This window comes from Cuculus canorus, chromosome 4, assembly GCF_017976375.1.
Source record: "Cuculus canorus isolate bCucCan1 chromosome 4, bCucCan1.pri, whole genome shotgun sequence".
In the NCBI taxonomy this organism is placed as follows: domain Eukaryota; kingdom Metazoa; phylum Chordata; class Aves; order Cuculiformes; family Cuculidae; genus Cuculus; species Cuculus canorus.
In genome coordinates, this window is record NC_071404.1 from 13765214 (window position 1) to 13790266 (window position 25053).

Here is a 25053-nt window from a genome sequence, read left to right on the forward strand (position 1 = left end):
CTTCTGGACCCTTCTGGGTTTCTTCAAAGGAAACCACAGTGCTTGGAAGGGACTGATGCACCCCTTATCTCACCCCAGTGTACATTTAGGACACTGTGGCTTACATACAGCACTGTAAAGTATGTCTTAGTGTTCTCGTGCACCCTAATATACCCTGCGATGCCATGTATGTGGATGATACTATTCTTCCCGTCCTACTTCATACGTCCCTGTTGATTCATTCATCAACTCCCTGTACTTCATCCCTCATTATTTTACAGTCATTTATGTTAGCATTTGGTTGGTTACAGTCTGAAAAGTACTATTGTCATACTTCGCTCCCATTACAACATTGTATGTGGCTGTGTAAGACCAGATCCAGTAAATTACTCTTTACGAGAAAATGTGGGCATTTGATTATACATCTGCTTGTTGCTGCGCAATCTGATGTTAAGCTTCAATATGAAAAGTTCAGCATAAGATAGACAGAGAGGAAGGTATATTGAAATTAAATCTATTCATATGATAGCTTTTCTTCTAGCGATACTTATCTACAACAATAGTCAATTTAGTGATATTTTAATCTATTGTTTATGGAGTCTCTGTTTATGTATGGCATGGATTTTTTGAGAATCCTTCATTCAAATATATCTGTAGATAGCTATAAAAATACTTCTTGAATGTCAAAATACTGGAAAGTATATGTACTTGTTAAAAGGAAAAGGTGAATGGCTTATTTACGTTTCTCCTTTTTTTCCCCGATTTTTTTATGTTCATTAATAGTTGATTTGATTTTTATGGAGTAAATTAATTGAATTAAATACACTAATATGATTTCATTGCAGTGATTTATAAAATATTTGCTTTCTTAGTGTTTCTATTGGAACTTAATGGGGTACTAAGACAGTAAATATCATGTGTAAAACAAATACTTTGTTAGCAGTTTGTTTGCTTTTGTAAATATCTGACTGAAGATGTTAGCTCATTTTCAGTCACCTGAGAAGCTGTGTTGTTATTTAGGTGAAACTTGAAAAACAGACTAACCTTTTTTTTAACCAGGTTTTCAGTTTTTTCTGCCTTTTCCAAGGACTCCACTCAATCTCTCTAATGTGCTGTACTTGTTTACCTAATTCTGTGATGCTTTGACCAGAAACTGTGGCTTTCCATTTCCAGGATGTAGTCTTCAGCCAATTGCCTTTTTACTCTCTGATCTCCCATTGATCCTTTTCTTTTCCTTCCGGTCTGTCTCTTTTTAAAAAATCACTTTACTTACACGTTCGGTTGGGTTTTCTAGTTTCTGTTGGTTTCCTCAATTTTGGTTTTACTTTTCTGATGTCGTCTGTAACTCTTCTCTCTGCAAAAGAGATTGTGGGGGATGTCAGTCCATTGACTATTGCAGAGTCTGGCAAAGAGGTCTCTCCTCTGTGTTGTTGGAAGTCTGCCATTTGCAGCAGGTGCATGCATGGCAAATCTTAGCTCTTTTCCCTCTGTCTCTCACTATTTCCAGGTCTACAAGGCTTACCATTTTAGATGATCCTTTCAGTTCCATCCAAATAACTCCTGGCAATATTGACTTTATCTGTGCTTGAATGGCCAGAATTTGCTTAGCTGTTTCAGTTGGACGCATCCTTTAAGATACACTTGGTGTACGTATCATGAAAGATGAAATCACACTGTTGTGCAGGTGATTATGTGGGTATTAGCAAGTCAAAAATGATGCTTTCGAGTTACCTAGTTCGGAATTTAACAGGAACGTCTTTAATGCTCCCTCTTTCTCATTAAATATGCCATGCTTTAATTTATGTTGTGATTTTGTTATAAATAATTACACTGATGAAGTAAGCTGTGATTTCTTTGGACCCAAAACTGCCATTTAGACTAATTTTTGTATTTAAGTCAAACATTATCTTCAGTTGTAGTAGTGATGGACAATTTAAGGCATATACATTTGGTTGTGGTTCCAGATGAGAAGCAAAAAAATCACCAGGTTTTCATAAAGCCTCCTCTTCCATTATAGGTTAAGTCAGAAAGCCAGAGCTCCTTTATGGAGCTGAGGTTTATGTAGCAGTAGACCCTACCTATTTTCTGATCTTTCCAGTTTCAATTTATAAGTGTATGCAAATATCACCCAAACTGTCTTGGAGAATGAGTAGCTGACATGCAGAGAAGCTTTTCCTAACTGTGCAATTTTTTTTGTCTATGGACCTATCAATGCTGAATGAAATTCCAAGCAGATAAGATTCTTCAATTAAAAGAATTACAACGCAGAAGCTTAACTTCTGCAAACATGAATTTGTGTCGTATTGCTGGCCATGCGGGTGGGAAAGTGACCTGTTTTTAATAGTCCCGTTTATCATTTCTTTACTGTAAAATGCAGTAAAATACATTTTTCAGTAAAATGCAGAGATTTAAAGTTGATATCTTTTCATTTGTGGTTTTTTTTTTTTTTTTTTTTTATCAGAGAGTAGAAAATGCAATCAAACTATTCAGAGGTTTCCACCACCTTTCTCTCCAAGTACACTACTTATTCAGAATAATGGTCAGTAGCTGGCATCCTTATAAGTCTTTGTGTGGCCACCTAATGGTATGACAAAACCCCAAAACAGTGAAAGGTGTTATTTACTCAGCCAAATTCTGTATCTTGCTGTTTAAGTGGAATTGTCATTGTTTGGTGATCCAGAAGAGGGAGCTACCTCACAAATTTCTATTATAGTAATTTTTAACTTAACCAAACAAGGTCTTTTTAAATACCTCATGGGTTTTTTGAGGTGTTTGTTTGTTTGTAAGACTGGATCTGGATTTCATGTGATGCTTTTCTGGTCACTTAGTTCATAGTTTGCTGATTTCTAAGGACATCTTTAGAGACTTAGTTCTTTGGTTTCCTTCAGTTTTCAATATCAGCTCAGTGTTTGTCTTTAAACATTGTGTTTGTATAATGCTTTAAAACTTTTGGTTGATACAATGATTGCAGTCCCTTTTATTTAATCTGCTGGGTATTTTTAAACATAGAATTTTCTCACTAGTGCACTGTAGCTGTTTATAGATGTGTTCTGTAGCGTGCAGAAAGAACTTTGTCATGGCTGGCCTTCCTCAATGCAGCTTAGTCTGAGATGAGGTGAGTTCTGGGCCGTTGTGCTACTTTTCTTCTGTGTAAGTAAAATAGCAAAACTAATGTACACACTATTTCTCTCTCTCTCTCTCTCTCTCTCTCTCTTTCATAGTTAGTTAAAACACCATTTATGGGCTATAAAAGCAAAGGACCGTATACATATCACATGTACATATTAAAACTTGTACTGATGATCAGGAGGGAGACTAGGCTTTTCTGGGCGTATTTTAAAGTGCATAATTTAGCTGGGTTCTTGTATTCGTTGGTTGGTGGAACTCTAGATTGCTACCTGCTATAATGATAAATCTTGTCAAAGCTGTCATACCTCCAGGCTCATTGTTGGTTATTTTGTGTCGAGAACTGAATGCAGTCATCTAACTCCATTTCCTAAAGTAACTAGAGTATAGAGAAACAGGTGAGTCTTTTTTCAGCTGAATATTGTATTCCTTGTTTTTTTGTCAGTAAGAGCTGAGGAGAATGTTCTTTGTATTACGATACTTGTCTGTTTTTCATCATAAAGAGTGAATACAGCACTGTGCTGCTTATTTCTTTGTGAATGATTGCCCTTGGATATTACATGTGAATTTTGTGGCGTCGATGGAGCCTTCCTTTTCTGGAGAGAAATACAGGGCAATAAAAGTCCTTGCAGTGCCTCTGAATGATGAGAATGAAGCATTTAATTTGTTACCAGCATTGAATTCTGCTGCATGTTGTAGTATCCTGCTGTTGACTTACTTCAGATTTCCAATTAGTAAATCTCTAAATATGACTGCTTTTAGGAGAATACCACAGGACTCCATTTGTACTTACATGTGGTATTTTCATGTGGCCATATGCAAGCTGTTCTGTTGGAGCATTTAAACATTACGTTAAGAAGTTGTGTATAACATTCTGAAATGTAAATGTACAACATGAAGAACTCTGTGGCTTATTTTGAGTTATTTTGTACAATATTTTTGAAAATGCCTGTTTTTTTAAAGGCACACAAACATAAGTGTGACACTTTTTTCTTCTGTTCATGTGAGATTTGTACAAAAATCAAAGAAAATTAGATTAGATCAATGTACATGTGCCTCTTTCCTCCTCCAGGAGGTTTCAGAATAAGTAAATAAATAAACAAATAATGTTTTTCACATGGCTGCTATAATTCAGATGATGTTTTAAAATATTTGTATGTTCTTAAAACTGTTGACCTATTTGTATGTTTTTAATTCTTCCATTAAACACAGTATCTTTTCAGAACACATACGTGCCTCAGATGTTTTGACTGTGTTTATTTACATTTTACAGAGGCTCATATCACAGTGAACTGAGTTGGCATTTGGGCTGATTGCAGGAATATGCAAAATGTTAATCTCATAAATCTTTCCTCACCTGTTGTATTGTGTAATTTTTACAGAATATTCAGGAGCATGATGCAAGAGAGTTTCGTTTTTTCAGTCGGAAACATTTTGGTATTGCAGTTAAAAATGATGTATTCAATCCAGAGGCAATTATGTCTAGACACTAACAGGGCCATTGATTTGATGTTCTATTTATAGAGAGGGCATGTGTCATTCAAAAGGGTGTTGTAAAACTATTTAGCACGGTTGCATTGTTAGAGATGTGCTTTTCCATTTCACACAACTGCCATAACTAATTACCATATTTAATAGGGTCATCTTGGAATCCTGAAACAAAAATAACAGTTTATTTAGGAGATAATTCTTATATTAATATGTATTTTCTTTATACCCAGAATAAATTTCCTTCGTTAGGATTAAACTCAATGATGCAAAGACTTAATGGGTTGTTGTTAGATCTGTCTTATGGAGCGATTGTCATGATCTTTGAAATTTTTAACATAAAGACTGTTTTGTTGATCAATGTTTTTGACAATCAGATAACTCTTATTTTTGAAGGTTCTCTGTTAAACTCTTGTCTTAACATTGTGAGCTCTGTTTTGGAGTTGAATGTTTATTATGGAAGTAGCCCAAGCTTCAGCTTTTGTTTATTTGCAAGAAGCCCTAACTTTGAGTCCTTCATAATGATATGCAAAGTAGATAAAATCAATTTAAAATAAGAATGATCTTGCATTTTTAGAATAGTTATTTTTCATGCACTACAATTTGAAAATTTCAAAATGTGTTTCTTTTTCCCTTCAAGTTTTTTATGTGAACAGATTTTTTCGTTTCTTAAACTTGGCAGGCTGTTACAGTCATTGCATGCTGTCTCCTCTGTTCTAAAATGGGAAAGCGCAGACGTTTTTCACTTTGACTGCTTTTCCTGGGTTTTTTTTGCTCCATCAGGCTACTTGCCTTAGTGGAATGTCCACCTTTTCTAAGTGGAAGCTGAGCAGACCTTTTGGGTCTGCAAGTACATTAAGAGTGTAGGTGTGCATTGGTGCTTCTTCAGAAAGGTGCCACTATGCCTCAGGAACTTTGTGACTTTATGCTGCTTTTTGATTTCCTCCTCTCCTTGTGCTCCTCCACAGTAGTTAAAAAAAACTTACTTAAAATGTAATACATATGTTGACTTTTCTGGAAGTAGCAGCTGTGCAATGCAGTTTATTTCAATTGTAAAATATTGCAATATCAACTTGGTATTTCAGTCTTCTAATCTGATTATTTTAATGGTATAAATTTTCAGTAATAGTTAAAAAAATACAGAGATGTGTTAAAGGACTGATTCCCTTTCCCTGATGATGTCAAAACATAAAATGTGCTAGTGCGGAAATAGTAAAAAGAGTATGTTGCTGTTTGAGCTTCTTGATTGTACCATGAGACAAATCACCTTTGCTGAAGAACATCTCTAGTAGCAGTGAGAAGCTGTCTCTCTCCTATGCTGAGGTGGGTCTCTGTAGCAGCTTGTGACCTATATTACATGTCAAATGTCAGTCGTTGATACTTTTATGACAGAAATCGCTTCCTTTTACTGTGCGTTCATAAAGTACGCAGTGATGCCTGTGTTGACTGGAGCTGGGCAGTACTGACTTTGACAGCCCTGTCACACTTGCAAAGTGCACTCACAAAGAAGCTGCCAAGAATCTGGCAAATGTGTATGTGTGTGTATATATATATCCTCTCATCTAATACCTGAAAGAGAGCATGTACTCAAACCCTGCGGCAAAACAGTTGAATAAATAAAAGAAGATTGCAATCCCCAAACTTTTAATGACATCATTACATAATTCTATTTCTACAGGTACCCTGCTACATTTGACTTGCAGTTTTTGTGTGCCTCTATTTTACCTCTTTATGCAGTGTGAGGTTAGAGCTCTGTAATTCTCCAGACACGGAACTGTGTGGTTTTTTTTGGTAAGAGTAGTTAAATATGTAACCATCCATGTTGGTTCTTTTTTTCCTTTTTCTGGAAAAAAGCAGCAAATGCTTACCTATGTTAATGTAACATTTGAGTTCAGATGATAGCACAAGTCAAGAAATTCAAAGATATAGTTCCCACAGCAACCATAATTCAAGCACATTGCTGTGAAAGCACAAAAGCCCACACCAAATATCATGTAGAAAACTGCATATATGCAAGTGTGTGAGATACAGTTGCTAGGAGAGCCATAAATTTTAATTTCCAGAGTTTTTTTAGATTGTCATTTTATATGTTATTATTTTTTTGTCTTTTATTGAAACAGTGCAGTAACGAAAAATGGAGGAAAAGCGGCCAGATGGGTTAGTCTATCTTTTTGCTTTCTTGTAATGTACCAACAATAGTTTATATTACTATCTCTGCCTTTTTGTCAGATTTTCCTTTATTTCTAAGTGAGTAATATTGAATGTGAAATATAATCTAGCCTGCTTCTTTCATCTGATTCTATTTTCTTCCTCTTTGTTTAGCCGTACTCCTGAACTGCAGCTAATGAGGTCTATTTGTTTGCCTACGGAGGAGAAATAAACCAGATATTTATCTGCATGTAGTCATTCGTCTTGTTATTCAGCCACATCCATAGCTTAAGGTTCCATTATGAAATATCTCAAAGCATATGGAATGTATTTCTTTTCAATATCTACTAGGATTCTTTTGGTTTCTTTGTTTGCCAACTAAGTCTGCCAATTCCTTGATTTGGTCATGTTAGACATGTTTCATTATTATCACAGTTAGTGAAGAGGTGGAAGTGTCCTTGTTTTGAAATTAGAAATATGTAAATATTTCAACTGTGATACAAACTTGGCACAGAATATGTTTTATAAATAATATTTACAGGATTTCTAGGAGTTGGTTGGCTGAAACATCTATATGATATGTTTTACTTAACCTTTCTGGTCTGGCCAGTGGAGAGAGAGACGATGATGTCTGAAGACTGGTATATTATGTCTCATTCACATGGGTGATTATTATATCTGTAGGCTGGATTAGAGCATTCATGACTATTTAAAAAAAAATTGGCCTTTGACTGAGGGATATGTTAATGCGTCATAATTTCTTTGAAATCCTTGGATCTTGCCCTTCCCAGGTAGTTAGGCAATCTGCTCTAGGAAACCTCTTTTGACAGTGCGTGTTATCTCTACTAGGCAGAGTCCTGTAGGGACTGTCACAGTTTACCTCAAAGCCAGGGTTAGGGAAATTCACTGCAGCCCATTGCCTTCCCAAAGCTTTTACAGTTCTGTTTCATTTTGTTCTAAAGCTGGTTACTAACTGCATGCGTGTTATTGTACATGTGTTTAAAATAAAGTTGCTAGTTATATTAAATGCAGATTTCCTTGTGTAAGAATTTATGAACTGAAGGTTGAACTCCGTCTGAAAATTAAAACAAAACATTGCCAGGGGCTCAGCCAGTTCTTAATAGATAAGCACAGCAAGATTAGTTAAATTCTGCTACCATCCGATCAAGAGTTGGTCTAATCTTTCTGAGACTTTAGTGTTTCTGAATCCTATGAAATGAGGAAGGAGGCTGGGAACTGTTGATCACAGGAGTTCTTCAAGAGGCAGGCAGTGTGCTATAATTTCAGTGGAATCCGGGGTAAAAATTTGATGCATAAAACTGTATACTGGTGAAACAAGACCCCTTTCAATAAAGGGACACATAGGATACAGATTATACCTAAGAGCTGTGTTGTGGTCATAAGCTTGCATCGGCATCCTGATGGCATTTCTTGCTCCAGGGTATCTAGGTAGTATTTTTGGGGATTTTCTGAAGTGTGAATAGTTACAAGGGTGTTTATATTTTCCTCTGTTTATCTTCTTACACCTAGTAGTTGTGGTGCTGGTATTTGAACCTGAAATAAATAAAGGCAAACTTCAGTTGAAACTTTAGAACTTCATTGGGATGATGGGAGGTAACTGGAAATCAGCAAAACATTCTGCTTGAAATTGAGCTATTGCTAGTAAATAGTAATATGTAAATAGACACAGAGTCTAGAAAACACTAAGTTTGCATTCATGTTTCATTACATGTTGACTAATAACAGAGTTGCTGGATGATTTGGTGCAGTAATACACTGTTATTTTATGCAATCGATCAACGTGCTTAGACGCAGGGAAGTGAAATGCACAGTTGATATTGCCAGGGATTGCTGGTGATCTTGGCAGCCTCATTTTGTTTCGAGCTGATGAGGGTCCTGTGGGAGAGAACGGCTAAGTGGGCAACTGCTTTTTATGGGTGGCAGAAGTTCTTGGTACTGTCTTATAGGGTCATAGTTTCAACAGTTACTGCCATCAGAGAAGAAAGTTGTTGTAACTTTACTAATGTGTATGTTTTTTCTTTGTGCACATATGGCCCCAGAGATGTGGATTTCATAAAGGAACGTAGGACTTTGAAAGTAGATGGGCATGTCACCTTGCAGTTCTCAGTGGAGAATAAAATCTTTCTTGGTAGGATTAAAACCATATCCTTGCGTCGTGGGCTGTTAGGTGTGAGATACAATTTAACTTTCATTTGTTAGTCACCATTAGTAGATGGAATATTTTTTGGTTGTTGTTGGTATAGAGAATACTATGTTCCATCTGTTGGGGCTTTATGTAATTTCTCTTCCATTCAAAATATGTATTTTTGTCAATTATAATTAGCTGGAAAGAATTAATGGAAAGTTTTTGCAGTTTTTAAGTTTATTTTTTCAAAATTTTTAGTATTTTACATCTATCTACAGTCATTCATTCTGCCATCCAGTCAAAATCACCTTGGAAGATGTTTGTATTATACTTGTTAACTCTGATGGAAGTTATGTAGAGAAGCTGGTAGTGCTCTATTGGTGAAACTGGCAGGATACTTCCCTTCTGCAAGATCGTGTTGATCTACTTTGACCAGCTCCTAACCATTGAGACTACTAGTAGCAGTAGTTATAATAATAATAATAATAATAATTCTTTTTCTGGGTTTGCCTCAGGCTGATTTTTCAGAGAAAATTCAAGTCAAAGCTATCTGCTTGCCTCAGAAGAAAATACCGGATATCCTTTTGTGCTTTAAAAAAAAAAGAATTCCATCAAACTCCTTTGAAAAGCTCTAGTACCTGCATGCTTTGAAGAAAGATCATCAATTTGACAAGGTGAACTTAGTCAATTGGACTGTGTTCAGGAGTGTCGCTACATCTGTGAATACCCACTCTGCTTTGACCGATTTATAAACCTCTGAAAAATCACCACTCAAATAGTCTCATTTAAGTGTTGCTAGAGATGGATGGATTGATTTTTGGTTGTTCATTTTCATTTTCTCCCTTCTGGCAGTTCTGTACACAGTGAATGTTCCTCAGCACGGAACTGAACTGACCTTTCTCTAATTGCAGTTCTGGTCTGATTTGGATCAGAGAAGTTTTTTGTTACTGAAGTCCTGTAACTTTCTGTTCTCTCTTTCGAATAGCATTGAAGCTTTCTGTCTACTGGCGGGAGGCAGAGTAAAGGAAGAACCTCTGTCTGTTGTGACAAAGAGCAGGAGCTGGCTGTCAGCAGAAAGGATGCTCGAGGAGGAGGAATGAATTGACACTGCGAAGCTCATGTGGAAGGGAAATCAAAACTCTTGAGTGTGTGGAGTAGACTTGTAGTGTCTGGTGGCCATGGTTATATGTTGGAGCTGCTTGAACAGAGATTGGGAACGGAGTGAAAGCACAGGAAGAAGCATTACAGGAAGGGGAAGAGAGAGTGGGAGATCATTCTCCGGCAGAGCATGGAGTGCAACACAGCTTACTTGAGTGCTGTTTCACTTTCCAGTGCTAGGAATGATGTTACACAGACTTCTAGCACCAAAAGTGAAGCAGTACTCAAGTACTCAAGTGAGTATGTACTTTGGTAAGGTGCTTTTGGACCAGCTCTTTGTTAAAAGCATAATCTGCTGAGTTTGAAGTCATGGGGGCCTCATCGTTGGAGATGTTCAAGGTCAGGTTGGATGAGGCTCTGAGCAACCTGATCCAGTGAAAGCTGTCTCTGCCCATGGCAGTGAGCTTGGAACTGTATGGTCTTTAAGGCATCTTGCAGCCCAAACAATTACATGATTCTATGGTCTGTAGCTAACAGCGACCTTCTTGCTTCAAGAGACAGGGAATTTTCCAGTAGACCTTATGATTTCAAAGTTGCAGGCGGTCTTGGAAGGTACTAAGTTTCCTGTCATCTGATGGAATGTGTTTGCTCTTTTAAGACCTTGGAAATTTTATACCTTTTACGTATACCTTTTAAAGAACACTTCAGAGCTGCCTTATCAAGTGTGCAATTGCCTGTGCAGCCTAATTTAAATGCCCTTTGTGTATACATTGCAGTATAATAATTATATGATGAGTGCTGTTTTAATTTTCACCCTGTTAAGCAGATGAATCAGAGTAGTGAAATGAAGCAGGCTGTTCTGCAGAAGCCCTGTCTGTTCTATTGCAAAAATTGGAAGACGTTGTCAGCAAAGTAGTTGATCAGCATTTCAGAGAGCTGGAATCTGTCACTGTCCCTGGAGTGAGGTTTCTGTGTAAGGTGCTAATCAGCACACTTTTAAATGTGTTGTCGCTAATCATGTGTTTTTACTTTTTAGATATGTAGGTTGGGGTGCTGAATTGCTGAGTTGATGCTCTTACAGCTAAAGTTAGTAGCAATCTTCCCGTACAGAATGGTAATAAACAATGTAAAATATATAAAGCATTGGGCCATATACTGAGTAGTGTGGTGAAAACCAGACAACTGCCGGGATGACATTAAGCGAGCTGTGTCCATTGTGTGTATTGGATAAAGTAAGGCAAAAAGTTTCAGTACCAGTCATGGATGTATGCGCATTCTGACATTTCTAAGTTTCTGGTTGTTTGTGTTTGCACTGCTGGCAAATAAGTTCTTAAGAATTTTATGTATGAGGGAGAAAGAGACTGTTCATGTAATGAAATGAAACAAAAATCAGGGTTTGTGTTGATGAAAATGGTTGGCTTTACAGAAACATCTAGCCTGAAAAAGAGTATATTAAAGCAATAAGTTGAAATAGTTACAATGTCTTTCCATGTACTCTCTTGCTAATTAAAAAAAAAAAATGCTTATTATCTTTTAACTTTTTTTCCAGTTGCCTTTAGGTACTTGGGAGTTCAAATAGAGCAAAACAACTGTCTGAACACAGAAAATAAAAATGAAAGGTGCTGGAGGTTTCAAATAAATACTTACAATTGCTAGAGAAGACAAAAGTTAATGAAAGGGATATAATTTTCACGGGTCTATTTCAGAAATAATGTATGTCATAATTTTATGTGTTACTGAACTGATAGCAATAATTATCAAAAATAGAGTCAAATTCAAGCATCGTACTTCAGAGTAGACCAATAATATTTTAAGTTTAAGAAATCTGAACACAATCCATTCATGAAAGTTTAGCTTCTGTTGCAGTCTTAAGACTTTGGACTCATCTCTAATTGAATGCAAAGTGGAACTGAAGTGAAAAATGAATTTTTGGATTTAGATGGAAATAGAAATCATATTATTGGATTCAGGAGGCTGGCATACCTTCATTTACAAAACAGTCTCCCCATTCTGCAGTTGTGAATGCTTATTACATAAACTCAAATCTCAAAACATTAAGGAATGTGAGTGAAGGATCTGAAAACTAGGATGCAACATAGCACATTGACTAAATCATTATGAAGTGGAATGAACACTTTAAACTTAATTCAATTAGCGTTGCTTTCCTATTGTGTTTTTTCACTTGATTGCTAATTTGCAATATTCACTAAATCTCCATGAGTATCTCTGTCGTGATGACAAAGTCACAAGGTTCTATAGTGATTTTCTGTGGCTGATAATGTAAAAAAACAGCGTAGTTCATTTGCTTTCTTAAAAAAAGGAGAAAATCTTTCAAAAAGAATTCTATCCTAATGGGAGTCAATTTAGAATCTACTGAATGCTACAGTAAAATTTTCATGAACTTCAGTAGGAGCAGAAATCTGGTTTTTCATATCAGTTCTTGCTGATGAGTGATAGCTGGTTTTCTGTAGGGAACAGTTGTAAAGTATTGCTTGAAACCATGAAGTTACGGCTACCTTTGTTCCTGTCTTTGGGATGGGATTTGGGGATACAGAACATAGATACCTCTCCTTTCTGAAAATACTGAATTGTCTGATAAATCGCAGCTTTTCAAACGCTCCCAGAGGAGATTTGCTTAGGATTTTTTTTTTTTTAATACATGTAGTAGATGACAAGTAATAAAATCAGAGGGGTTATTTGTTGTATTTTATGGCTCAGTCTGTCATATCGTATTTTCAGACTTGTCAGTGAACAGTCAGCACTGCCTGAAGTCTCAGAGGTCAGCATCTGAGCGCTGCGGAATAGCTGTTTTTGCTGCTGATTGTAGAGAGGGGACATAGGTTGCATTATGATGATTTACGTTGTTCAAACGGGAATTCTGATTGCTGCAGCTCAGATAACTTGTAATGTGACAGGCATGTCATGTATTTAATTATTAGATGTGCTGATAGAAAGAGCTGGGGTGACAGAAGTGTAATATAGCACAACGTGCTTGCTCTCATCAAATGGTGGTGTTATACAGGCTGATGGAGTCCCTTTGCCAGCCCATTCTTATGCAGCCGACCACCTAATGGGGCCTGTTCTCTCTTTGATTTTCCCAGATCAGGTGCAATGGTGTGGCTTTTAATAAAGTAACAATACATCATGTATAGAAGGAAAATCTAAGTGCTAGGAGGTGAGTATGCGGTAAGATTTAAGCTCTTTGTCCTTCAGATACTGGGAAAATACAGCAACAGATGTGCAGGATTTAAATGGGTTCTTATTCTAATGCTGTAGATATACACAGATAATTAAAATGTCATTTTTAAACTGTCTTGAGTAGCAGAGAGATTGATCTTGTACAAATATCTTTGGATATTGCATTTGAGTTTTGTTCTTATATGTTATTTGAATTTTGTATTCCTTAAGGCATACTTTTTCTGAATTACATAAATATTTGTTTAGAATATTATGCTTTATTCTTTCTTTTTCTCCCATCTTTTCCATCCTTTGTTTGCTATACTTAGAGCTGTGCCTCTAGCCACTTCCTTTATCTATGTTGGTATGTGGAAGATGTTATCTCTTCTTGAGTACCTCTCAAGTCCCTCTACTAAAGAGTCAACATAGTTTCTTTTTATTCTAAGTCCTGTGAAGTAGTTTCAATGGTATAGGCTATCGTGGACCTTGTGATGTGTGTAGAGAATGGAAACTGCTGACCTAAGGCTGCAATTATCTTACATTTTAACTGACTATAAGAATAGCTAAAGTTTTCTTGAAGACATGATTTATTTGCGGGCAGATACAAAGATTAAAACCATATATAATGAATGCAAGTAGCACCCATACAAAATTTTGTCCAGTTCTATGAAATCTTGTCAGTCTTTGCATGCAGTTGAGATATAGTTTAGTTCTTGTCAGACAAAGATATCTGTGCCCAGTTGAGATGGGCTTTGTGCAAGTAGACGTACACAGGTGAAAAGCAGCTGTGCCAACTGACCAGTCCAATCACCTCCAGTGGCTCAGTATGGTTCAAATTCCTAATGGCATCATGTGTAGAGAAATCTTGTCTAACTGTAACTTTAATGAGCACTCGTCTGACGTGATTTAAAACTTCCCTTTCAGCATGATACTGTGTAAATACACGTACTGGATGTTATACAAAGCTTCAGGGCTTAAGTCTCCAAACATTTCTGAGTACACTGGATTTCAAGGGCAATTGTCTGCTTTCACTGTCACAGTGTTTAAAATATGAGGGATAGACTTTAATAGCTTTAACAAGCCAGTTATTTTTTAAAGAAATAATGCAACCCTCACAGTTTTTTCTCTATGTACTGCGTATCCCTGCACCTGTACTTTTTTGTTTGTTTGAAGAAATCTCTTCAGCTTTTCTTGTTTGTATTATTTTTTTTTCACAGAATAAAATTAAGTGTTGTCATTTACATCTTCATAGGATGAAGAATGTGCAGTCTTTATTCTTTAGGGAAAACTCTAGCCATGTCTTGTCCAAAGAGTCCTTTACGTCTGCTTGTTTTGCATTCACTGTGCCTTGCCTTGATACTAAAATGTCTGACAGTCATCAGAGATCAGGCAGGTGGAGATGTCGAAACAACACAGCCCTTTGTGTTAATTTTATGGGGAGGCTTATGTGGGGAACAGCAGTCCTCCTGTAACTTGTAGGTTCTATACATAATGACCTTAATGAGCAAACTATGGTTGGCTATTGGGAATTCGTTTGAGTGAAGACTTGCGGGATTTGGCTCATTTACTTTCAAATGCCTAGGTGTATAGCCTAGAGTATATTAAGACTCTTTATTGTATTTCTCTTTGCTTTTATCCTTTTTTATTCTGTGTGCATCTGTTCACTGTGATTTTATATCCTGGATGTTTAACTGAGCCTGATTCAACAACTGTTGTTCACATTAAGTGGCCCTCTTCTTGAATGAGGGGTTTTCATCTGTAAAAGGTGAAATCAGTTTCTTACTTAAAAACTTAATAAAAAAATGATGTTTACACAGAGATAATTTTGAAATATGGAACATAGGTATTACATAACTTCACGTTGAAGACTGTGGGAAAATTGCATGTGATTTTAGAATGTGTTTAAGGCCAGTTTGTGTAGAGCAACTTAGTCTGTAGATAGCATGTGTTGATTTGGAAATTGTATCTGATTGCAAGAAATAGAACGTGGAGCTGCAAATCGTCTTCCAAGAAAAGCCCAAACAACCTTGATGCCTCTGCTAGGTAACTGATTATCATTGGAAATGACCACATCTTTGCCAGGAAGGTCATAAAATTCCTTTGTCAGACTTTTGCTTACAGCCTGACAGCAGAGTGCTTCAGAGCTCTCACTCACACAAATGAATACTGTTTTATTTATTTTGTTTCTGTACCAAATGAACTTCAGAAATTAAATGAAAGAGAGATTTAATTGCTGTGCACTGAAGCTCTTTGCACTTGCCGTAGAGCAACTTAGTGAGGTGTGGAGGGGTTCTTATTTCTTGGAGAACACCCTTTCTAGTCTCATCTCTGCTGCAGAAGCCTATCACCTCTGGTTCCAATTCTGTGCCTTAGTATAAAAATTTGAGAAATGCCAAATGAATGCAACATCTGTCAGCATTTATCGAAGTCTTACTAGTCTAGCTGATATTAAACCCACGCGATGATTTCAAACTTGCCCATACTGAGCCAGTAGGGCATTAAGGAAGAACTGTGTTATTATCGTATGGTAACCACTTCAGTGCATTAGGTATTAGTCATCAGAATTCTGAATTATTTTAGAATTTTTTTTTTAATTAACAGCTTAAAGGATGTGTGCTTAGAGAAGCCCGAAGCTTCTGTCTTATTTGTATAACTGTTGGTTTGCATGTACAGCTTAACAGTTTTATATTTGAATTTTAGAAGCTGAGAATCGAGATGTTCTTTAAGTGGCATTGACTGTATTTTCCTGGCCTAATCTAACAGTGGTGTTATAACTGAATCATGTGCATAAATTAGCTGTTCTAAAACAAGAAAAAAAGCCTTGTATAAGCAGAGAGGTTTCATATTGCTATTTCTCAAGTGTGTTAAAAGGACAAATTATACTAACCTGTTTTTTATAGTTCAGTCTAGCTACTTTATATTTCTATTCAGAAACCAATGAATAAATCATAAGTGTTACATATGTGTTAATCTAACCAGATCCTCAAGGAAGAATTAGTACAGCAGCTGTTATTTTTACAGCTGTAGCTCATAATTTGAGTGCTTTCCATTTTGGTAAGTATTCAAATGCTGTCTAGTTAAATAAAGTGCAAGATTTAGACTTGTGTTAAGTGTATTGATACAATACATCAAATCTCCTTGCTTTTTTTCTGAGGTTCTAATTTTATACCTAAAACTACCTTTTAAACTAGTTTAAAATTAACTTGTACCATAATACCTTTGGAGAAGGCTTATGTCTTCAAATGTCTCTGCAATGCCGAGTTCTGTTGTCAAGTTGAAGTTGAGAGTTATTCTCTTAGAATAGGTATTATGTAAAAATGGTAAAACTTGGGCTTGCCGAGCTCCAGTCCAAGGGCCTGGCTTCACTGAATTCTCAAGACTTTTGTTCACTGAATTGAATCCGTACGTGTTAAAGAATTGACCTCATAGATATTAAGGAAAGTAGAAGCTGTTCTCCAGTAAGTCATGGGTAAGTTTAGATGGGTTGAGCGCTTGCTGTTTTGCATTAGGAAATGGTTGTTTTGGCCTTTTCTTTCATATAAGGAGCAAAGATTTTGTTGTTTTGGCTCAGCTTTTTTGTTTCAGAACTTAGATGGTAACGCTGCAAATTGATTTCCTTAAAAGCTGTTTATGAATGAAAATGAGATAATATAAACTCACTACATAAGGTAATTTGGTTTATTCAGATGATTTATGTATAAAATATTTAAATATTAAGGTATTATTATTAATAGTCTCTTTAATATTGAATTTTGTTGTAAATGCCCACTTTCCAGCTTTGTCCTTGCCTCTCATAGGTACTGCATTTTTTGTAGTATATTCAAACTTCTAGAGGAACTATCAGTAACACTTTGTGGCAGAGACAAAATGCTTGTGAATATTTGAACAAAAATGAACAGGTGGCAAGCTGAAATTATTTTACTAAAGTCAAAGGAAGAAAACAATTTTTTATCCTAAAAGATGCAATGTGGCCTGGCGTGTTGGGACACCAAAGAGGTTTCTGTTTTAGTTTGGCAGGTGGTGGCATTACGCTTATAATTCTGTTAATAATAAAAGAAAGGCTGGGAGCTATAAATAAAATATAATTTACTAGCAAACATACTACTGAATACAAATATTATTTTAAGTCTGGTTATTTGGTACTCCTCTGTTCAACTGTGTATGTTATTTAAATACAATCAGTAATTCTTCAATCTGTAGAAACTCTTTATGTAATCAAAATGAAATATTTTCGTGCTTAGTTTTGAAAGATGAGAATTTAGAGCTAGGGAGGAGGGAGAAAGCCCTAACATTTCCCATGGCTTCGAGTAATCCAACAGGTAGCAGAAGCAATTTGTTGATGAGTGATGGCCTATTTAAGTACAATTTATGCCCAAGTAAGTAACGAATGTTTATCTCTATCAGCGAAGGGAGGGGCTGTGATTGATTTTGGAGGGTTGGCATTGAAGTCTGAACAACTTTAGAAGGTGTTTTTATGCTGGGCCTTTGAGTCAGTAGCACCAGCAAGAACTTCACTGCTGATAAAATTCTTTCTGGGACGCTTTTGCAGTATAACACCATAGAATCAGCTTTGCTGGCTGCAAGTGGGTGTCATTCCTGTTTCATTGGGCTGAGGGAAGTTGGTGCCGTCCACTACTCTGTTGATAGGGGGAAGAATCTAATGGTGATCTTCCCTGTGCTTTTCTGTCTCAGTCCTGCACACAAAATCCCTTTATGTCCTGTCCCTTTGTGAGTATTTACTAAGGACACGTGTACACTGCTGGAAAAGCTAGATGTCTTCTAATTAGCTATGGAAAAATAAAATCCTATTGTTTTGCATAGCTTTCTGTAGCTGTGCTTCAGTTCTTTGGAGTGGTGACTGTTTTGGTGCCCTTCAGTGACCACGGAGCCTTTGGCTGCTTCTTTGCTGGCCGCTTGGATTGACCCTTCTGTTTTGCTGCACTGAAAGTCGTATGGCTTTTAAGCATCAATACACGTGAAGGATAATTCAGTGGATGAGAAAAAGGAAGCCTGTTGAAAATAGGCAACAGTTGTTTCTCCCTGGGTCTGAATTGTGTCACTGATCAGATCTTTGCCCTCTTCTTCCACTGAGGTACTGCATTAGAAGGTTTTTGCATCAACTTTTGGTGCTGTCTTATGAATCAGACCTTGTAGCTGTTCTTCAGGTACTCTATAAAGCTGTGTCTCCGCAGTAGGGAGCTGGATTATGATGGGAGTCCGAGAGGAAGAGACTCCTGTATTCTCATCTTGTTTCTGGTTTCTATCTGTGCTTTGATCAGAACTGTATTTTGCTGGAGCCACGGTTTTGTTCCTAAAAGCCATATTTTTTGGTGATTTCTGCACATTTATGATTTTTTGGGGGGAATTGATAGGATTTAATTTAGTTTTTTTTTTTTTTAAGCAGCAGGAAGACCTATCACAGTCCTTTAGGCAACAGCATTTAAAAAAAGTAGAAAAGGCCTTACAAATGGTATCCCCTAGTATTAAAACGTCAGAAGTTCCTGTTATTTTGATGTCATTGTAGGATGTGTTATTCATTATTCCACAATAAACTTTGGCAGTTTACATTGTTGTGAAGTCCAAAGGAACTGGGACCTTCAGGGTCTGTTTGCCTGATGAATGCTGAGGTTCACAGATGTTCGCTAGCATGAGGTTTGGCAAAAAAGACTTGCTTTGTGGATCACGGAGGGTAGATGGTCAATTCCTTTTTGTTCTTAGGGGGGGAAAGGTCCACTTTTAACTGGATTTGGATGTAGCTTTCTGTGGCAGTGTTATTGACAGCTGCCTCAGAATTGGTTTAGTGTTGGTAGAAGTAGAAATCTCATCTTTATTCTGAGTATTGAGTTACTTTGAGTAAGTATTTGCTTTCACTATTGTCCAAGTTTGTTGGTTTTCTCATAGAAATAATGATGTCTGTTTGCTTTTAGTCATTCAATCCAATGTGACATTTTTTAAATATGGATGTTCATTTAAGAAACTGAGGATGTAGCAATAACTATTACAGTGTTGGAAACTTTATCCAGTTTAGTAACTTAGGAAAAAACCAAAGTAGTTGCTAAGTGGGAGATATCAAATCGAACTCTTAAGTCCAAATGAAAAGTAAGTTTCATCTCCAGAATAGATCCTCCTTTATAGAATTTGTTTCTGAGCTATAGCAGATATGTATCTTCCCTTGAAGGTAAAAAAAAAGAATATTATAGAATCATACAATCATTTAGGTTGGGCAGACCCCTTAAGATCATCAAGTCCAACTATAAACCTAACATTGCCACATCCAATATGAAACCACGTTCCTAAGCACTACATTTACATGCCTTTTAAATACTTCCAGGAATGGTGACTCCACCGCTTCCCTGGGCAGCCTGTTCCAATGGTTGACAACCCTTTCAGTAAAGACATTTTTCCTAATGTAACTCAGTATTGCTTATTTCTCTTGCTCCTACATTCTCCAATATGAAAGAAGTATAGGATTTTTTTGCAGGATTTTGTTGTTTAATTGAGATTTAAAATTTTCTTTACATAGATTTAAAGGAGAATTGGGAGAATACCAGGTCAATACCATGCTCAATAAACAAGGCTTATGATTTCATTAATATTTATAAGTTAATACTGTGCTCAGTAAGAAATGCCTTCATAATTGGACTGTGGGAAGATTAAGTAACTAGATTTGAAAGTTTAATTTTAGAAAGTAACTGTCAAGCAAAGGGAACACTGTTGTCAGCCGTGGTGCTCGCCATTCTGCTGAAAATGGTGTGAAACAACTGTTGCAGGACTATTTTGGGTGAAGAGATGAGGCCTCTACCAGGGTTCAGGTTAGGTGAGAACAGAGGCAAGTAAGTGTGTTGTAGATAAGTTCTTATACGTGTAATATTTTTGTATTACATTATCTTAAAAGCAACACGTTCATTACCATAATTAGATCTTGGCAACTGTGGGAAGTTAAAGATAATTTTAGGTAATTCTTGCATGTTCTGTGTTTTCTGTAGCGTGAGAATGTTTTATGATTTGTTAGTGGAAAAAAAAAGCAAAATCATTCCCTCTTAACACAATAAAACCACCTTTTCTTTTTAAAATATTTTTGCTTGTCTTTCCTTGCACAAAGAATGCTTGTGTTTCCCAGTCACAGACAACAGCATAGGTGTTAAGAACAATTTCTCCTGAAACATTGTATACCTAGTGGAGAGAGTAAGAGAGCAAACATCACCTGACATGACAGAGGATCTAGAAACATGCTTTAGGGAGCTGTTTGAGATGCTTCAGTGATGAGAATAGATGATGACCTCCATAGATGAGAGGAATGGTGCTTTCCCCCTCATTTCCCCAGTTCTTGCTGGCTGTGACTCTAGCCTGCTTGCTTGTCCTTTACAGCAGTGCGACAGGGCACTGAGCAATTCAACAGGATAAAATTATCAGCACTTATCAGCAGTTAAAGACTATTGGCAACATATTTTTCCAGTTTTGCCTTGATTGATGAGACAGTCTGTGTATTGTAATTTGCAGAGAATAACAAACTAAAAGTTGTGTTTCAAAACTGCTTGCTCATGCTTATAAACAACTATAAGTGAAGCAAGAAAATTGTGCGTTTCAAATCCCCCAAGAATATTTCTTTAAAGGGTGTGTCTAGTTTCAAGTATGGAGAGTCAGTATAAGAAAGACCAGGGAGTGCACCGTGATTATAATAAAAATCCTTTATTGAGCTTCAGTTCTGCAGTATCTCTGGTTATCTGACTTCCTGGCTTAGTCACAGGAATGGTAATTTAAAGGAATATTCACATTTTGTAGTCCAGCCTCCCACACGAAGCATGCTGGTATGTCCTGTTAAGAACAAGATGAAAAAGGCATCGAGTCTTTCTCTTGTTGTCTGTCACTAGGTTCTCTCCCCCGCCTGTCACCCACATATTTTCTGGGTGGCTTGTCATGCCCGTGGCTTCCCTATTTGTCACTTGAAATGTCCCTGCCTAGGTTTATCTATAGGTAAGCTCTGGCCTCTCTGATTTTGTTCCCAAGCTGCTGATCAGTGCTTTTATACTCTTCAGGATTTTTGCCTGTCCCAGTTTCACAGTTTTCACCTCCTCCTCCCCCCCCCTTTAAAATTTATTTTTAAATTTTAGCTCATCAAAAACCTTCTTGAACCAACAGAGCCAAGAGACCTCTCCTGGGAACTCTTCCCTTTTGTGCCTGTCCTCCTGGATTTTACCCTGCTGTTTCTTTGAATAAGCCCAAAATTCATGCTTCAGGTGGTTCTGCCCCTCTACCCTGCTCTGGTGAGAGCACACCTGGAGTACTGCATCCAGGAGCCCTCAGCATGGGAGGAACTTCGACATGTTGGAGTGGGTCAAGAAAAGGACCACTAAAATCATCAAAGGCCTGGAACACCTCCCCTGTGAGGACAAGCTGAGAGAGTTCGGATTGTTCGGCTTGCAGAAGAGAAGTCTCCAAGAAGACCTTATTGTAGCCTTTCAATACTTAAAGGGGGCTTATAAGAAAGATGGGCAAAAACTTTTTAGCAGGGCCTGTAGCAATAGGACAAGGGGTAAGGGTTTTAAACTAAAAAAGGAGAAGTTTAGACTAGATGTTATTTTTTCACTGAGGGTGGTGGAACTCTGGAGCAGGTTGCCCAGACAGGTGGTAGATGCCCCATCTCTGGAAACATTCAAGGTCAAGCTGGATGGGGCTCTGAGCAACTTGATTTGGTTGAAGATGTCCCCACTTACTGCAGGGGGGTATGACTGGATGACCTTCATGATCCCTTCCAATCTAAACCATTCTATGATCCTATGATTCTAAAATCCTTCCTCATTCTGCTGCTTACCCTTCCAGCCTTTCTCCATATCCTTAATCCAGTCATCTTGAGGTCATTGCAACCCAGGCCACTGGACAAGGTTCATCTATTAATTCATCTCTGTTTGTGAGCAGTGGCTTAAGCAGTGTTACTGTGGTGAGCCCCGTTCACACTTGTATTAGGAAATTGTCACCGATGCGGTGCAAGATCTTGGGCTGCCATTGTATGTCCCCTCAGCAGATGTCCAGGTGGTTAAAACCCCTCCACTTTCCTGGTCAGGAAGTACATAACACACCCCTATCCACAGCAGTAAAAGCTTTTTCTTCCTTGCCTCAGGGGCCTTGGTCTCTATACTCTAAGAAAACAGTTTTAAATCACATCACTGAGTTTAGCAAGCCTGTTTGCAAAGATATTCTTCCTAGTCTAGATTAGGTGGGTTCTGTCTCTCCCCAGAGAGACAGGTTCCTTACCTAAGACAAGGTGATGTAATTGAGGAAACTGAATCCTTGCTGATACACCAGCTCTGCTCTCTGGTGATGGTCTTATGGACCTATTTGCTACTACCTGGACCTTTTCTGGGGGATGACACATATAACGTGAGGCAGCATAGGGGCATCCAGGATCTGGCTGCATAGTGCAGATCTGTGACCTGCAGGGAGATCTGAGCTGTGATCCTGTAAAAGAAGAGAGTAATTTTAGCCTGCTTGGGATTTATTTTCCTTTTCCTCAGCTGTGTTGTTTTGAGCAGGCTGAGCACTGCTCTGTACTGCTTGTAGTATCCAAATGAGTTCATTTGTATTTGCAGAGCATTGTGTTGTGAGTAGAGTATGCCTCTAATCTGATGTTTTGCACAATGGAGATGAATTTACTACCCGTTTACATCTTCTATCCGATTTCCTTTTCTGAGGTTTGCCTGTGGAACCGGTCCCAGGCTTTGTTGTCTGGTTTGCAGTTACGTTTGTCAGCTGGCTATGTTTTCTGTGAAATTACTAGTTGTCTTTTGGGGCTGCTGACAGGTTGGAGCTGTTGGGCTGCAACGTGCAGAGACTGCATGCTTCTCTATCAGAAGTGGAAAGCGCTATTTACATTTTAAGCTTTACTCAACAATAGAGACTGGATGGGAGTATCATTCTAATGAGTTTAGAGAATAAATTTCTGGAGGATTTACACTGCCTTTTCAGTGTGGTGCCTGGCTCTGGTCTATTGCAGGACTCTCTAGGCACGAGTAAAGCACAAATGCTAAAAGTCACCATTGTACAGGATAGATTTTAAGTGTTTCAGCCTTTACAACAGAGTGCTCAGCAGTATCCTACAGGCCTCATGAAGCCTTTTGTAACCACTTTTGTGTAAGACACTGCTGATTTTAGAATTCCAGGCTGGCATTTGGGTTTCCTGTTTATGAATTGGAAGTTTGGCCTGGCTGCTTCTTTAAATATTTTATAACAACACACAATCCAGTAAACTTATTTGATTGCTTGGCAACGTGTAGGTGCAAAAAGACTAGAAAACCTGTACCCATAAGAAGATGTTCAAATTATCCTTATCTGCTTGAAGCCTTTTCTCTCACAGATGGGAAAATATCATAAATTCTTCACTTCTGTTGAAAATTGCTTGCATAATCTATTATTGTCTGTATGAAAAGCTTTTGGAAACTACTTGCAAGGCAATAGATTAACTCATAATACTTAGATGGCTGCCAACTAATAGCTTCGTGACCTTGAAAATGAAGATAGCAAAATAGTATTTTTCAATAACTGTTTTTTAAAATTTATTCATATTAAAACTAAACAAAGTGGCTTGTACCATTTCTGGATGATAGAAGTTGACATAGGAACTTAAATAATTAAAGATGTGAGGTGCTATTTTAGCAGACATAGATTTGGTTTCAGGAAACAGCATGACTAAAGATGACAGGATCATCCCCAGTTCCTCAAAAAGGCAGAGAAAAAGAAAGAAAGAGAAAAATCTTTAAATTGATGTTGATGAGGAAAAGTTTTAGTTCTAGAAAATGGAGCTGAATGTGATCATAGGGCGTAAATTAAAAATGAAGCAATCTCTATTAAGTAGCTCCAGTAGAACTGGGTGACTAGCTTAACACCGAGATGATAGAAATGGGTCAAAACAGAGGTGCTCTATGGCAGTTTTAATGGCAACCCAATACCATCAACAAAAGTTATTTTTTAATTGGGAAGTGGATGATGGATAGTTTGTCTCTGCAGGTAACTGGCCAATGGAAAATCAGCTTGTTAGTAAGAATAAATCTAAGAGGTATATCTACCCAGAGCACTGTAGGGCACTGGAATCTGAAGGCAGCATTAGCCTGCTGCCCAGCCCAGTCTAGTATACTCAGCCAGAAGTTGTGTGATGTGTTCAGGGGATCAGGCCAAGGCTCCCCAGTGGTTTGCTTATGAATCTCAGAATCACTGAAACCCATCGGTCTGTATCGTTCTTCCCTTGATCGCTATACAATAAAAAGAATAACTGTGCTAAGTAGAAACAGCACTAAATGGATATGAAATAGCTACAGTTTACAGTGTCTCGTAGCTCTTTTTTGGATATTCCTGAAATGGATGCCTTTCACGTGTGTACCAGTTGCAGATATTAGATATGTCTAGTCCAGCTAGTTTCCAGAATCCCTTTGTCCAAGAGTTTTAAACCTATAATTACTTTCTTGTTTTTATTTTTTTTTTTTTTTTTGTCTGAGAGATGAGTTTCGAATGTCTGGGGGAAAACAAAAGACATCAATATTGCCGTGTATGAGCTGCAATGGCTGGCTGAAAGCACTGAATTCAGAGCTTCAGAGGACAGTAGCTGAAAGGCTGCTGTATTGCGTATGAGAAAGCTTGGTGTTTTCAGGAGCTAACAAACACAAAAGTAAGATGAGCTGCGTAATATTGCATAGAGAGCTTCTATTAAAATGAAATCACCAGGGGTTGTTCACAGATCTTTTCTTTTGTGCTTGAAAAGAGGTCATACAAGGTGTGTTTTCTGGGGGCATAATGGACCACTCTGTCTTTCAGCAGTAAAGTTTTTGCCAATTACTCTATCTTTAACCTTCCTTTTATTATGGAAAATTAATTAGAAGGTTCTGGAGAGGAAATGGGGGCTA

At 37.5% G+C, this 25053-nt stretch overlaps 1 protein-coding gene across 3 annotated transcripts in view; it reads left to right on the forward strand.

The window, feature by feature from the left end:
• PPP2R2C (protein phosphatase 2 regulatory subunit Bgamma) overlaps positions 1 to 25053 on the forward strand; it is a 199484-nt gene that overhangs the window by 4484 nt on the left and 169947 nt on the right. The window contains exon 1 of one of the 3 annotated variants that reach the window (XM_054065196.1): positions 6732 to 6750. The exons of the other annotated variants lie outside the window; for them this stretch is intronic. Within the exon in view, the coding sequence (XP_053921171.1) occupies positions 6747 to 6750 (4 nt within the window). The 5' untranslated portion in view covers positions 6732 to 6746. Of the gene's footprint in view, positions 1 to 6731; positions 6751 to 25053 lie in introns of those variants that run through there. 3 annotated transcript variants of the gene reach the window in all.